This window comes from Onychomys torridus, chromosome 21 (genome assembly GCF_903995425.1).
Source record: "Onychomys torridus chromosome 21, mOncTor1.1, whole genome shotgun sequence".
Lineage (NCBI taxonomy): Eukaryota > Metazoa > Chordata > Mammalia > Rodentia > Cricetidae > Onychomys > Onychomys torridus.
Window position 1 is genome coordinate 2,519,118 of NC_050463.1, and position 14,872 is coordinate 2,533,989.

The following is a 14,872-nucleotide window of genomic DNA, read 5'->3' on the forward strand; positions in this document are numbered from 1 at the left end:
AACACCCCACACCACCCCACACCAACACCCCACACCCTGAGGCTGTCGGCCGTATGGTAAGTTAGGGTGCATGCGTGGGGAGAGTTGGAAGAAGACAGACACTGTAAGATCCACCCGGCGTGGTAGCACAGGCCTGTGACTTTGGTACTCGGGAGTCTGAGGCAGGAGGATTATGAGTTTCTGACCCTGTCTCAAAAAAATAAAAAATAAAAAGCATCTTATGACCTCAGACTGAGTAGAGAGGAGGGTGCACAGGGAGCTGGGAGAGTGTGGGGGTCGGGGAGTGTACCCCTCCGGTCTGCCCCCCACTCCCCCGCTTCCTGCCCCCAGGACCTTTGCACTGGCCAGGGTCACCCTGTACCAGGCTGGCAGAAAGTAAATGCAGTGACTGAGTTAGGAGAGAGCTTACCACAGGCGCCAGGCTCCGAGCGCGGTGGGCGCCGTTACTGTCCCAGCTGGGGAGTAGGATTCTAGAATGTCCAACAGGCGCTCTGCCCCCCACCCGCCATGTGGGGAAGGGATTTGAGCTTGGAAGGATGCCTGGGAGTTTGGGGGTAGACACGGCAGGTTCTCAGAACTGCGCCCAGACGCGTAGCCATGAGGAGTGGCCAGCAAGCCCAGTGTAGGCGCCCCAATCATGGGGAAGGCCTGGTTACCAGCCCCCCACATCTGTGAGGTCTGTCTGATGTCCTTCCTTGGTTGGGGAAGAGGGTGGCCATGTTAAACCACGTGGTCCAGGCTTGAGAAGAGGAGGGGGCGCCGAGGGCAGGGCATCTGGGGATGTGTAGGAGTTCAAGAGGGTTCTCAGCCCCACACCAGCCTTGGCTCTTTCCTTTGACGGGCCCTTGTGCCAATGTCCTGGCTGTGGCTGGTCCTGTGGGACAGAGAGGGCCTGGGCCGGCCTGGCCAGAGAGGACAGGGAACATGGCCAGCAGGTCTGTGACCCGGTCACTTGTTGTTTACCTTCCTACCTTGTTGGCCACGAGGGACCGTGATATGGACGCCCACCATGGCCTCCCCGAGGGGGTGGGACCTAGAGAACAGTGACAGATGGGACCAGCAGGCAGAGGTACTCAGGGTGAGTTTAGAGACCGGCCCCTGGGTTGCAACCCACACATGGTTACTGCACCCACAGACCCATCCTGGGGCCGGGGACCCTCCTCCCGGCTGCCCCAGCCCCGCTGAGGGTGTGTAACCTGGTTCCTGCCTGTCTCTGGTCTCGCATGTCAGTTCCGACCCTGACCCAGGAAGAGCCCCCCGCCCCTGCTCCTGCTCCCTGAGGCTAGCCCAATCTCCCATCTCTTCCCCAGCCTCAGCAGCCATTGTGGGGGAAGGGCAGAAGCACCCCCCCAGGTCCAGGCCACAGCTGTTCCAGTGACTCACACCTCAGAGGACATTGGCCTGGGGGACGGGGTGGCCCGGCCTGCCCTCCTCCGGCTCACCAGCTATTTTCAGAGGTTTGGTAATAGGTGACATTTGTTGTCCTGGCTCTGGGGTGTGGGGCGGGTGCAGGGGGGGCTGCTCAGTGAGCTGGGGGTCCAGAGAAGACCCCCGACTCAGAACCCTCATCAAAAGAAACAGGCCTGCAGCCCCCAGAACCAGGGAGGCCACATAGCAGGGGAACCTAGGAGGACTGTGGCTTAGAATAAGTGTTGGTTTTGCCCAATCACTGGGCAAGCCTCAGTGAAACATTTCACAGTTAGGATAAGAATTTATACTGTATCAAGCTGATTATAAACAAAGAAACAAACAAACAAATAAATAAATAAAAATGAGAAAAAAAAGAAAACAGGCCTGCGACCTGTGGCCTGTCTCCTTGAGGCTCTATGGGGACCTTAGGAGATCTTGGCGAGGTCTGAGCCTCAGTTTCCCATCATGCTACAGGTGGTGGAGCTGGGAGTACTCCCTCTCTCCAGCAGCCACCCTCCGCGTGGGGGGTGCGGCTCCAGTCCCAGATGTTGTACAGGGGGGAGAGAGAGAGAGGGAGAGAGAGAGAGAGAGAGAGAGAGAGAGGATTTTATTTTCCCTCGAACCCCTTGCACTCCGAGGCAGAGGCTGACATTCTCAGGACTGTTTCCCCTGGTAGACACTGGGAGCTCCAGGACCACCTGTCCCATACAGGTTAGGACACCCCATGCTGCTGTCATGGCGCCAGGGGGAGTCCGAGGATGCCCACCAGGGCTGTCTCCATGGGGACCCAGGCCTGCGGCACCTGCATGTTTTGAGCGCCACCATTTGCTTGGCCCTGCCCAACGTGGCGGGGAACCCCTGTAGCTGGCAGTTGGGGACCTCAGGAGGCGGCTGCCTTGTGCCAATAAAGCTTAATTGCAAGTCAGCTGGCTGTCACCTTCCCTGAGCCCAGGGCAGAGTGGCATCATGGCGCTGGCCTTGGCTCGGGACGGCCCCTTCCCAGAACCTTGGTCTTCCCATCGGGGTCATGAGTGTTCCCCATATCCCCAGCTCGCTCTGTCCTCTCCTGGGAGCCCTGCTGGCCTGTCTGGGGCTTCATCTCTGACCCTCCCTCAACATCTGTGGTGGGACAGCCTAGGCCTCAGTTTCCCTGCCTGGGCACCGGGCCTCAGTTTCCCCGCCTCTCCACAGGATGAGTTCCACCCGTTCATCGAGGCGCTGCTGCCGCACGTGCGCGCCTTCGCCTACACCTGGTTCAACCTGCAGGCGCGGAAGCGCAAGTACTTCAAGAAGCACGAGAAGCGGATGTCCAAGGACGAGGAGCGCGCGGTGAAGGACGAGCTGCTGGGCGAGAAGGCCGAGGTGAAGCAGAAGTGGGCGTCGCGGCTGCTGGCCAAGCTGCGCAAGGACATCCGGCCCGAGTGCCGCGAGGACTTCGTGCTGGCCGTGACCGGCAAGAAGGCCCCGGGCTGCGTGCTCTCCAACCCGGACCAGAAGGGCAAGATGCGGCGCATCGACTGCCTGCGCCAGGCCGACAAGGTGTGGCGCCTGGACCTGGTCATGGTCATCCTGTTCAAGGGCATCCCGCTGGAGAGCACGGACGGCGAGCGGCTGGTGAAGGCGGCCGCCTGCGCGCACCCGCTGCTGTGCGTGCAGCCGCACCACATCGGCGTGGCCGTCAAGGAGCTGGACCTGTACCTGGCGTACTTCGTGCGTGAACATGGTGAGTGTGGGCCACTCGTGGGCCTGGGGCGGGGTGGGAGCCTTGCTGGGGCATGGCTGTGACGGGGCGTGGCCAGGGACGGAGGGCCTGGTTGGCGGTGTGGTCGGTCACCAAAGCGGGCAATGGCTAGTGCAGCCTGTGGCCAGGCGGGTCATGGCGTGGGTGTGGCTTGGTCGGGGGCGGGGCCTGCAGGGGTGTGACCTTCGTTGGGGGCGTGGCTGTGGTCAGGGGCGTGGTCAGGGCCAAAGGAGCCGGGCCAAGGCCGTGGTCAGGGTTGGGGACACGTTGAGGGTCATAGTCAAGAGCTGGGCCACTGTGGTGGGCCCGGGTGGGGCCATGGTCAGGAATGGGACCTTGCTGTGGTCGGGGTGGGGACGTGTCGGGGTCAGAGGCATCATGGACGGTCAGGATCAGTCAGGGGCGCTGCGGTGGCCGTGGTCGCAGTTCGGAGCGGGGCCACGGTGTGGTCTAGGTCATGATCGGGTCCAGGATCAGTGTCACCGGCATGCTCATGTTCAGGGACACGGTCCGAGCTGGCCCATGGTCACGCTCAAGGGGTGTGGCCACGGCCTGGGCAAGGCCGCGGAGGCTTGCGGCAGCCGCGGAGCGCAGGGCCGGGGTTTGGCCGGGCGGAGTTCAGGGCGAGCAGGCCCCGTGTGTCACCTGCCTCTCGCTGCGCAGCTGAGCCGCGCCCGCTCGGCCCGAGGCGCGCGGACCCGCAACAGGCGCGGAGCAGCCGTCAGAGGGCTAGCCTCCACCCCCAGGAGTGTGGGGCTGTGAGCACGGCGCCGCGGGCCTGCGAAACGGATGGCGAGCGAGGCCGCCGTGGGCTGGGGAGTGGGAGCGGGCGGGCGGGGCGGGGCCAGGAGTGGGCCTGTGGCGGGGCCGGGCTGTGGGGAGGGCTGTGGCCCGTCTGTGGGGCAGACTGTGGGGGCCTGTGGTGTGAGGGCCGGGCTAGTGGTGCGGCGGCCGGGCAAGGGCGGCCGGGCGGGTTCGGGAATGTGGGCGAGCGCCCGGGCATGATGGGGAGGCCGGGCCCTGGGGGCGGGGTCGCGCTACTGGGCGGAGGTCTGGCCTGTGGGGGGCTGTGGGGGAAAGAACCGGGCCGTAGGGAAGTGGCCGGAGCAACTTGGGGGTTGGGCGGTGGACGTGCGGGCCGGGCGTGCGAGGTGGGTGGGGCGGGCGGCGCGTGGGCGGGGCCGAAAAAAAAAAAGCAGGCGGGCAGGCCGACATGGCAGGCGCGGTGCGGGCGGGCTGGGGGGCGGCTGTGGGGCGGGGCCTGGCGACTGTGGAAACGTGGGACGGGCTGGGGCCGGGGCAAGACGCAGGCCGGGTCAGAGGCAACGGGCCAGTGGGCGGGAAGCGAGGCCGAGCAGTAGGGCCGGCGGTCGGCTATCGGGCGGGGACCCGGCTGTGGGCGGGGCCGGGCTGTGGGCGGGCCGGGCTGTGGGCGGGCCCCGCTCTGGTCTACTCTAGCCTAGCACTTGGCAGGCCCCGGCCGGGGACTGGGGCCTTGCTTGTGGGCGGGGACCGCCCTGACCACCTGCCCCACTCGTGTTGACCTGCTGCGTGGGGGGTGCCTTTCGAGAGAAAAAAAATGGGCGGGACAGTGTGCCCCTCCGCACCCGTGCAGTCCTAGGGCAAGGTGGCGAACGGCCGTGGGGTGCGGTCCGGTGGCAGCGCCCGGCCGAAGCACGAGTGACATGGGCGGTGAGAAAGCACCTGCGAGGCCGTTACACGTGATGCGAGTCCCGTGAGGCCAGTGCCGAACGCTGTCTGCACGCTCAGAAAAGTCCACCCCGCTGTCCCTGCCGATAGGGACAAAGGCGAATAGTGGCATAACCCGGCCGCCCGCCAGGGGCCCAGCGATTTAAGAGCGGCCGCCTAGGGCCGGAGGACGGCTGGGCGCGTGGCTCTCCTGGCGCGTGGCCCCCGTCTTCCTCCGTGGCCTCAGTCCCCTCACGATGCGGGCCCCATGTCCACCCGCAGGAGCCAGGCGGCTCTCTGCCCGCCCACCTTGCGTCTGCCTGGGACCGCCCACCCCTATCCCCCCGCCCTGCCTGGCGTGGCGGTGGGGGCGTGTGGTCAGGGCAAGTAATTAGTGGCTGTGTGACTGATTGGCTGTTGGCTGTGGTGTGTGCTGTGTGGACCTGTAGTGGCTGTAGGACTTGTAGTGCGCTAGGTGGTTGGGCTAGTGTGACGCTGTGGCGTGGCTGCTGTGCTGTGTGGCCTGTGGCTGCCATGGTGCTGGTGGCTGCGTGTGTGTGGGTGTGTGTGTGCGTGTGCTGTGGGGCCTGTGTGACTGTGGCCTGTGTTGGCTGTGGGCTGTGTGGCTGTGACTGTGTGGCTGTGTGGCTGTGTGGCTGTGACTGTGTGGCTTGTGCACTGTGTGGGCTTTGTGAACTGTGTGGCTGTGTGGGCTGGTGGCTGTGTGGCTGTGTGGTCTGTGTGGCTGTGTGGCTGTGTGGCTGGTGGGCTGTGGTGGCTGGGCTGTGTGGCTGTGCTGTGTGGCTGTGGCCTGTGTGGCTGTGTGGGCTGTGGCCTGTGTGGCTTGTGTGGTGCTGTGTGGCTGTGGCCTGTGTGGCTGTGGCTGTGTGGCTGTGTGGCTGTGGCTGTGTGGCTGTGGTGACTGGGCTGTGTGGCTGTGGCTGTGTGGCTGTGACTGTGTGGCTGTGTGGCTGTGTGGCTGTGACTGTGTGGCTGTGACTGTGTGGCTGTGACTGTGTGGCTGTGACTGTGTGGCTGTGACTGTGTGGCTGTGTGGCTGTGGCTCTGTGGCTGTGTGGCTGTGTGGCTGTGTGACTGTGGCTGTGTGGCTGTGGCTGTGTGGCTGTGACTGTGTGGCTGTGTGGCTGTGGCTGTGTGGCTGTGACTGTGTGGCTGTGTGGCTGTGTGGCTGTGACTGTGTGGCTGTGACTGTGTGTGGCTTGTGCTGTGTGGGGTGTGACTGTGTGGCTGTGACTGTGTGGCTGTGTGGCTGTGACTGTGTGGCAGTGTGGCTGTGACTGTGTGGCAGTGTGGCTGTGACTGTGTGGCAGTGTGGCTGTGACTGTGTGGCTGTGGCTGTGTGGGTGGGCGGCTGTGTGGCTGTGGCTGTGTGGCTGTGTGGCTGTGACTGTGTGGCTGTGACTGTGATGTGGCGTGGTGCGACTGCTGGCAGTGGGCTGTGACTGTTGGGTTGTGACTGTGGCTTGGCTGTGGGTGGCTGTGTGCGTGGCTGTGTGCCTGTGTGGCTTGTGTGGCTGTGTACTGTGGCTGGGTGTGTGGTGTCTGTGATGGCTGATAATTGGCGTGTGGGCTGTGTGCTGTGGCTGTAGTGCTGTGTGGCTGTACTGTGTGTGGGTCTGTGGTGTGGCTGTGGTGGTGTGAACTCGTGTGCTGACTGTGTGGCTGTGGGCTGTGATGGCTGTGGCTGTGTGACAGTGGGCTGGACTGTTGATGTGTGGCTGTGCTGGTGTGGCTCGTGCAGTGTGGTGATGTGTGCCGGTGGCGGCAGTGTGTGGCCGGCATGGGCAGTGTGCCGTGGGCAGTGTGGCCGTGGGCAGGCCGGCCTGCGGCCTGGGGGTCCCGGCCCTCCCCCGCCGCCTTGGAGCTGAGCTGATAAAATTTTCCAGGGCGCTTTCTGCTGTGTCAGCCCCGTTCCCTCCCCTCCGCTGCCGGGGGCGGGGCCTGCAGGCCTCGGAGCGGCCTTCCCACGGTCACCCTGGCCGGCCACCTGCGTCGGGGAGGGGGCAGCTGGCTGCGTGGCCCGGGTCTGCATGTGAGACACAGGAAGCTCCCGGGCGGGCACGCAGGGAGCCCAGGCCGCGCGGAGGACACCCGCGCCCCTCCACCCTGCCCAGCCCACGCCGCCCGGGGCCCAGGCGCTTCCTGAGCCCCGGCCCGACCCCGGCCCCGGCCTGGCAGCGCGGGACCGGCTGCAGACCCTGGGTACCCTGGAGCCGGGTTGCGCGGGAGCTCGTGTGGGGTGTGAGGCCCCTGGCCGCCGGTTCTGGCCCCCAGCGCTCGAGGTCGGGGCTGGCCCCTGAGCGCACTGAGTTCGAGGCCCGCGCCCCGAGGCGGCCGGCGGGACGCCCGGCTTGGCCTGCTTTCGGGACGGAGCCTGGGCAGCTGGGCCGCGGAGAGGCTGCCAGCCCGCCGCCCCGCCCCCCGGCAGCCCAGAAACCCGGAGCGCGGGCGGGCGCCGCATGCGCGGAGGGTGCCAAGGCCCGCAGGCCGGCACTCCAGCCCAGATGGTGCCCATGTGCTCCTCACGGCCTCCCCGCCAGCCGCCGCGGGACGGGGTGGCGGCCGCGACCCAGGCCGGGAGTGTGCGAGCTGGGGCGCCGGGAAGGCCCGCCGCCCGCCCGGCCTCCCGCTGACCAGCCCCCAGCCCCTCCGGGCATTCTGGCGGGGGCTCCACCCTGACCACGCCCCCAGCCCTCACTGGGGGTTCTGGGCGGGGCTCCGCCCTGACCACGCCCCCACTGGTGCAGTCTTTCCCATCCTTAGGGGCGGGGCCCCGCGGGTAAGCAGCTCCGGGTGCAACCCAGCCCTAAGGAACATCGACACGCCCCCAATATTAACCTCCTGTCCGCCGGCCCAGCGCATGTAGCCCAGGCTGGGCCCTTCCAGGAGGCCGCCAGGGTCTGCTCCTGCCCAGGCCTCAGTTTCCCCTCCGGGACCCCGGTGAGCCGCGCAGGCAGATGGCCGACGCCCCGGGCCCCGCCCCCGCCGCCGTGCTGCCCGCTGCCCATGCGCCCGCTGCCTGGGCTAACGTCCGTGCCCCCACCCCGGCCGGAAGTCGCCGTGGGTGGGGCTCGGCCCTTGTGTGGATCCGGAAATCATGACCAGATGGAGAAGATTTGGGGAGCGGGCGACGCCCTCCATCCGTGCCGGCGCCTCGGGCGGGCCCGTTACCAGGCTCCCCCGGAACCCCCTTGCCTCGCTTCCTCACCGGGGCCCAGCACTCCGCGGGCCATGGCCAGGAGCGGGTTCTTTGGAGACACGTCTTTTTAGAGAGGGCGCTCGAAGGCCAGCCCGGATGTGCACGTAGGGCTTCCTATGATACCACGCTCGGCGCCTACCCGGGGCTCTAACAACCCGAGCTGGCCTGTGCTAGAGCCGGCCCTGGGTGAGCCGGCCCTGGGCTTGGGCGTGCCGAGGGCCCGCTGCCTCCCTCCACCCTGCTGAGGGCCGGCAGCAGGGCTCGAACCCGCAGCCCGGGCTCCCAGGGACTTCCTGGAGGAAGTGTGGGGTGCAGAGGCGGGGTGGGGCCTCCACGTGTGCCCCGCCCAGTGTCCCGCCAGGCCCCGCCCCCGGTCCCTCCCCTCCCTCTGCCGCCCCGCCCCTCTGCCCCGCCCCCAGAGCTCAAGGGCCCCTTGTTCCCGGCCACACACACACACACACACACACACACACACACACACACACACACCCCGCCGGGGTCACTCTGGGACAGACCCAAGCCGCAGACTGCCTTAAAGGGCCAGTGTCAAGATGGCAGCCGTGCCCCGCGTGCCCGAGGCCCCTCCCGGGGGTGGGGGTCACAGTGGGGCCGGACTCCCCAGCCGGTGTGGGCAGAGGGGCGTTCGCAGGCCGGGGGTCCCTTCTCCCCAGAGGACTAGATGGGCGCAGAGCAGGGGCCTGACAGGTCACGCCAAGTCACAAGGGCCGCATTTATTGAGTGCCTACTGGTGTGCCAGCCTGCAGGGGCACGAGCGAAGGCAAGTGGGTCCAGCCTGCGCAGGCCACGGGACGGGAGGGTAAGGAGTGCAGGCTGCATGCGGGCACGGGAGCGAGGGTAAGGCGGGTCCAGCGCCTGCGGCGGGCCAACGGAGGGGGAGGGTGCAGGCCTCGCCTGCAGCGGGCACGGGAGGAGTTAAGGGCCCAGCCGTCAGCGGCACAGGAGGGAGGGTAAGGGCCCAGCTCAGCGGGCACAGGAGGGAGTAGGGCCGCAGCTGCCTGCAGCGGGCCAGGAGGTAGGGCGGAGACGGGAGAAGGTAAGGGCCCCAGGCCTGAGGCCGAGGAGTACCCAGGGAGGGAGCAGGAGTAGGGGCAGCCTGCCCCATCGCGGCAGGACGGGAGGGTAAGGTGTGCAGCCTGCCTGCGTGCGGGCAGGGAGGGAGTAAGGGGTGCAGGCCGCCTGCAGCGGGCACAGAGGAGGGATATAGGGGTGCAGGCCTGCCTGCAGCGGCACGGAGGAGGGTAAGGGGGCCCAGGCCCTGCAGCGGGCACGGAGGCGAGTAAGGGTCCAGGCTGCCTGCGGCGGCACGGGAGGAGGTAAGGGCACTGCAGCGGCACGGAGGAGGGTAAGGGGCCCAGGCCTGCAGCGGGCACGGGAGGGAGGGTAAGGGGTCCAGGCCTGCAGCGGGCACGGGAGGGAGGGTAAGGGGTCCACGTGCCCAGAGGAGTGCCAGCTGTGCAGCCTGGTGGGTCACTCTCCAGGCCGCTCTGGGCGTGCAAGGGCTTGGGGGAGGGGAGGGGGTGGGGGGATTGCGGGGCCCCGGGGTCGGGGGGGGGGGGGGGGCCGGCAGGGGGGGGTCCCGGGGGGGGGGGGGGCGGGGCGTCCGCACCCCGCGGCGCGGCCCAGGCCGCAGCGCCCAGACCGGCCCCCGCCGGATGCAGCCGCCGCGCGCTCCCTTACGTAACCGGGTCATGCGAGGACAGCGGCGATTACATAAGGACGCGGCGGGGGCGGGGCTTAAAGGGGCCGCGTGGGTCCGGCGCCGCCCCAGGGCTCGCAGCCTCAGTTTCCCCAGCTGGCAGCCCGCCTGAGAAGCCCCCACTGGGCGCCAGGCCCTGTCAGCCCGCAGTGAGGAGGGCGGGGGCTGCGCACAGCACCAGGACCCGAGTTCAGGCCCCGGCTGAAGGCCAGACGGGGGCAGGCCGGCCCTGCCATAGCCCGGGACGCAGGAAGGGACCCGCCTGGGGACCCCACACCTGGGGACCCGCCTGGGGACCCACACCTGGGGACGCACACCTGGGGACGCGCCTGGGGACGCGCCTGGGGACCCACACCTGGGGACGCGCCTGGGGACCCACACCTGGGGACCCACACCTGGGGACGCGCCTGGGGACCCACACCTGGGGACCCACACCTGGGGACCCACACCTGGGGACGCGCCTGGGGACCCGCCTGGGGACCCACACCTGGGGACCCGCACCTGGGGACGCCCTGGGGACCCACACCTGGGGACCCACACTGGGGACCCGCCTGGACGGTGACGCGCCTGGGGACCCCACCTGGGACGCGCCTGGGACGCGCCTGGGGACCCACACCTGGGGACGCGCCTGGGGACGCGCCTGGGGACCCACACCTGGGGACGCGCGCCTGGGGACGCGCCTGGGGACCCGCACCTGGGGACGCGCCTGGGGACCCACACCTGGGGACGCGCCTGGGGAACCCGCCTGGGGACCCACACTCCTGGGGACGCGCCTGGGGACCCACACCTGGGGACCCCACACGTGGGACCCACACCTGGGGCGCCCTGGACGCGCCTGGACCCACACCTGGGCGCGCCTGGGACGCGCCTGGGGACCCACACCTGGGACGCGCGCCTGGGGACGCGCCTGGGGACCCGCACCTGGGGACGCGCCTGGGGACCCCCTGTGGCCGACCTCTGACCCGTCACCCACCTCATTCTGTCCCACCGGGTGAAGGGAGCTGCAAATGTCTGCAGCTCCGACCCCAGGCTGCGGCGGCCGCGGCATTTGTCATGCGCCTACTGTATACTGGGGCATGGGGAGGAGCCCACCGGGTGCCCGCCGGTGCCCCTATGGCTGCTGCAGAGGGTGACGGGGTTGGGACTCTGGGTGAGCCCCAGCGGACTCCGCCCTGCCTCAGTTTCCCCATCCGTACACTAGGAGTGTATGTGAGCGTTACAGGGGCCAGAACACAGTCGGGGCCACCTGGGCGCTGACCCGGGACAGGGAACCAGAGGGAACGGGTTCAAACTCGAACCAGGGAGCGCCAGGCTGGACCAAGGGAGTCACCGGCCTGGGGACCAGGAAGGTTCTGGCGCATGGCGCCTGTGCTAACGGCGCTACAGCACCTCGGACAGCCGGGGAAACTGAGGCCTAAGGAAAACTAGCACGGGCCTGCGCAAAGGAGTCACTCGAGCGGTCGCAGCCTCGCTCCCGTTCAGGGCCGCATGGAGCTCCTGGCCGCCGGGAGCCGCAGGAGGGAGGCGCAGGTCTGCCACCCCTGCCGGCCACGCCCGGTCCATCCCCGTGTCCTCCCCCACGCTGCCTCTGCAGACGCCCTGCAGGGGGTGACCCAACACCCCACACTCTGCCCACCGGGAAGCTTGGGAGGGTGACTGACGCCTGCGCACCAGGGCAGGGGACCCGGGAGATGGGGGCAGCACGACACCTGCCAACCAGCCTCAGCTTCCTCGGCTAGCCCGACTGGGGGCGTGGCCAGGGTGGAGCCCCGCCCAGGATCCCAGTGAGGGCTGGGGGCGTGGTCAGGTGGAGCCCCGCCCAGAATCCCAGTGAGGGCTGGGGGCGTGGTCAGGGTGGAGCCCCGCCTAGATCCCCAGTGAGGGGCTGGGGGCGTGGTCAGGGTGGAGCCCCGCCTAGAATCCCAATGAGGGCTGGGGGCGTGGTCAGGGTGGAGCCCCGCCTAGAATCTCGGGGAGGGACTGGGGGCGTGGTCAGGGTGGAGCCCCGCCTAGAATCTCAGGGAGGGCTGGGGGCGTGGTCAGGGTGGAGCCCCGCCTAGAATCTCAGGGAGGGCTGGGGGCGTGGTCAGGGTGGAGCCCCGCCTAGAATCTCTCAGGGAGGGCTGGGGGCGTGGTCAGGGTGGAGCCCCGCCTAGAATCTCAGGGAGGGCTGGGGGCGTGGTCAGGGTGGAGCCCCGCCTAGAATCTCAGGAAGGGACTGGGGGCGTGGTCAGGGCGGAGCCCCGCCCAGAATCCCCCAGTGAGGGCTGGGGGCGTGGTCAGGGTGGAGCCCCGCCCCAGAATCCCCAGTGAGGGCTGGGGGCGTGGTCAGGGCGGGGCACTCTCCTGGCTTTGGAGAAGGGACGCTGCAGGTGGACCCGTCACAGGGATGACCTCTGACCTCCCGCCCCCACACTTTGATGACCTGGCCTCAGGGTCAGCGCGTCCTTGGGTGGAATGCCCAGGTACCCGAGGCCACATCCGGGAGCCGAGACCCTCCCAGGGGCCTTCAGCCGCCGGCCCCCGCTAATTCCCCTGCCACGGGGAAACTGAGGCACGCCTGGGGACACGGAGCCCTCCGTAGCCCTCCCCTCCCACTTGAGCTGCCCGCTGACCTCGGCGCCCGCCGGCACCGCCCACGCCTGCCAGGGAGCGAATCCAGACGAAAAGGAGGGACGTGCAGGGGAGGGCCGGGAGCCAGGGTGGCGGTCCTCGGTTTCCCCACGCAGCCGAGTGGCAGAGCTCGGACCTGAACCCGCAGACCTCGCCACGCCGCCACACACGGCGCTGGAGCCGCGGGGCTGCGGGTCTCGAGCGGCCCTCTTGTCTTTGCAGACGCGGAGCAGAGCAGCAGCCCCAGGACAGGCGTGGGCTCCGACCAGGAGGACAGCAAGCCCATCACGCTGGGTGAGGCCCTGGAGCGCTGGGCAGGGGCGTGATGGCTTCAGGGGAGCCTGCGCTAAGTAATGACGGTCTCCCAAGAGCCAGCAGAGCCAGAGTCCCCAGGGAGGGCGGGGCGTGGCCAGGGTGGGGTGGGCCGGGGCGTGGTCAGGGCGGGGTGGGGCCGGGGCGTGGTCAGGGTGGGTGGGCCGGGGCGTGGTCAGGGCGAGCCCCGCCCAGAATCCCCAGTAAGGGCCGGGCGTGGTCAGGGCGGGGCCGGGGCGTGGTCAGGGTGGAGTGGGCCGGGGCGTGGTCAGGGCGAGCCCCGCCCAGAATCCCCAGTAAGGGCCGGGGGCGTGGTCAGGGCGGGGACGGGGGCGTGGTCAGGGTGGAGTGGCCCGGGGCGTGGTCAGGGTGGAGCCCCGCCCAGAATCCCCCAGTGAGGGGCTGGGGGCGTGGTCGGGGTGGGTGTGGTCAGGGCCTGGCGTGGTCAGGGCGGGGCTGGGGCGGGCACAGTTGCTGCCCCTGGCATCTTCAGGTCACTGGGCCATCAGAGGTGGCGGCAGCTTCCGGTGAAGGGAGAGGCCTGAGCCAGGCAGCCGGGTTGTGACCCTGTCTGTGACCTCGGGCCCTCCCTGGGGGGACCTCAGTCCTGGGGACCCCGCCTCCCCTCCGGGCAGGGGTCCTGGTGCCCCGGGGCTGGAGCTGGAGCTGGGCCGTGCTGCCCCGGGGCTTGGGCTGGAGCTGGGCCGTGCTGCCCCGGGCTGGAGCTGGAGCTGGGCCGTGCTGCCCGGGGCTGGAGCTGGGCCGTGCTGCCCAGGGCTGGAGCTGGAGCTGGGCCGTGCTGCCCCGGGCTGGAGCTGGGCCGTGCTGCCCGGGGTTGGAGCTGGAGCTGGGCCGTGCTGCCGGGTTGGAGCTGGAGCTGGGCCGTTGCTGCCCAGGGCTGGAGCTGGAGCTGGGGCCGTGCTGCCCGGGGCTGGAGCTGGAGCTGGGCCCGTGCTGCCCCGGGCTGGAGCTGGAGCCGGGCCGTGCTGCCCCGGAGGTTGGAGCTGGGCCGTGCTGCCCAGGGCTGGAGCTGGAGCTGGGCCGTGCTGCCCAGGGCTGGAGCTGGAGCTGGGCCGTGCTGCCCAGGGCTGGAGCTGGAGCTGGGCCGTGCTGCCCGGGGTTGGAGCTGGGCCGTGCTGCCCAGGGCTGGAGCTGGAGCTGGGCCGTGCTGCCCGGGGCTGGAGCTGGGGCTGGGCCGTGCTGCCCGGGGCTGGAGCTGGGGCTGGGCCGTGCTGCCCGGGGCTGGAGCTGGGCCGTGCTGCCCCCGGGCTGGAGCTGGGCCGAGCTGCCCGGGGCTGGAGCTGGAGCTGGGCCGTGCTGCCCGGGGCTGGAGCTGGAGCTGGGCCGTGCTGCCCGGGGTTGGGGCTGGAGCTGGGCCGTGCTGCCCGGGGTTGGAGCTGGATCTGGGCCGTGCTGCCCCGGGGTTGGGGCTGGAGCTGGGCCGTGCTGCCCGGGGCTTGGAGCTGGGCCGTGCTGCCCGGGCTGGAGCTGGGCCGTGCTGCCCGGGGTTGAAAGCTGGAGCTGGGCCGTGCTGCCCCGGGGCTGGAGCTGGAGCTGGGCCGTGCTGCCCGGGTTGGAGCTGGAGCTGGGCCGTGCTGCCCGGGGTTGGAGCTGGAGCTGGGCCGTGCTGCCCCGGGCTGGAGCTGGGCCGTGCTGCCCCGGCGGCTGGAGCTGGGCCGTGCTGCCCCGGGGTTGGAGCTGGAGCTGGGCTGTGCTGCCCGGGGTTGGAGCTGGAGCTGGGCCGTGCTGCCCCGGGCTGGGAGCTGGGCCGTGCTGCCCGGGGCTGGAGCTGGGCCTTGCTGCCCCGGGGTTGGAGCTGGAGCTGGGCCGTGCTGCCCCGGGCTGGAGCTGGGCCGTGCTGCCCGGGGTTGAAGCTGGAGCTGGGCCGTGCTGCCCGGGGCTGGAGCTGGAGCTGGGCCGTGCTGCCCGGGTTGGAGCTGGAGCTGGGCCGTGCTGCCCGGGGCTGGAGCTGGGCCGTGCTGCCCCGGGTTGGAGCTGGAGCTGGGCCGTGCTGCCCCGGGCTGGAGCTGGGCCGTGCTGCCCCGGGCTGGAGCTGGAGCTGGGCCGTGCTGCCCGGGGCTGGAGCTGGAGCTGGGCCGTGCGGCCTGCTGACCGCTGACCTCTGCCCGGTGCAGACACCACGGACTTCCAGGAGAGCTTCGTCCACGTC

The 14,872-nt window shown here is 69.5% G+C and overlaps 1 protein-coding gene across 1 annotated transcript in view; it reads left to right on the forward strand.

The window, feature by feature from the left end:
* The first annotated feature begins 167 nt into the window (after positions 1-167).
* Positions 168-14,872, forward strand: part of LOC118571893 (nuclear factor 1 C-type-like) — a 15,964-nt gene continuing 1,259 nt past the window's right edge. The window contains exons 1-4 of the mRNA XM_036171230.1: positions 168-1,078; positions 2,602-3,133; positions 12,613-12,684; positions 14,838-14,869. Of these exons, the coding sequence (XP_036027123.1) occupies positions 1,010-1,078; positions 2,602-3,133; positions 12,613-12,684; positions 14,838-14,869 (705 nt within the window). The 5' untranslated portion in view covers positions 168-1,009. The remainder of the gene's footprint in view (positions 1,079-2,601; positions 3,134-12,612; positions 12,685-14,837; positions 14,870-14,872) is intronic.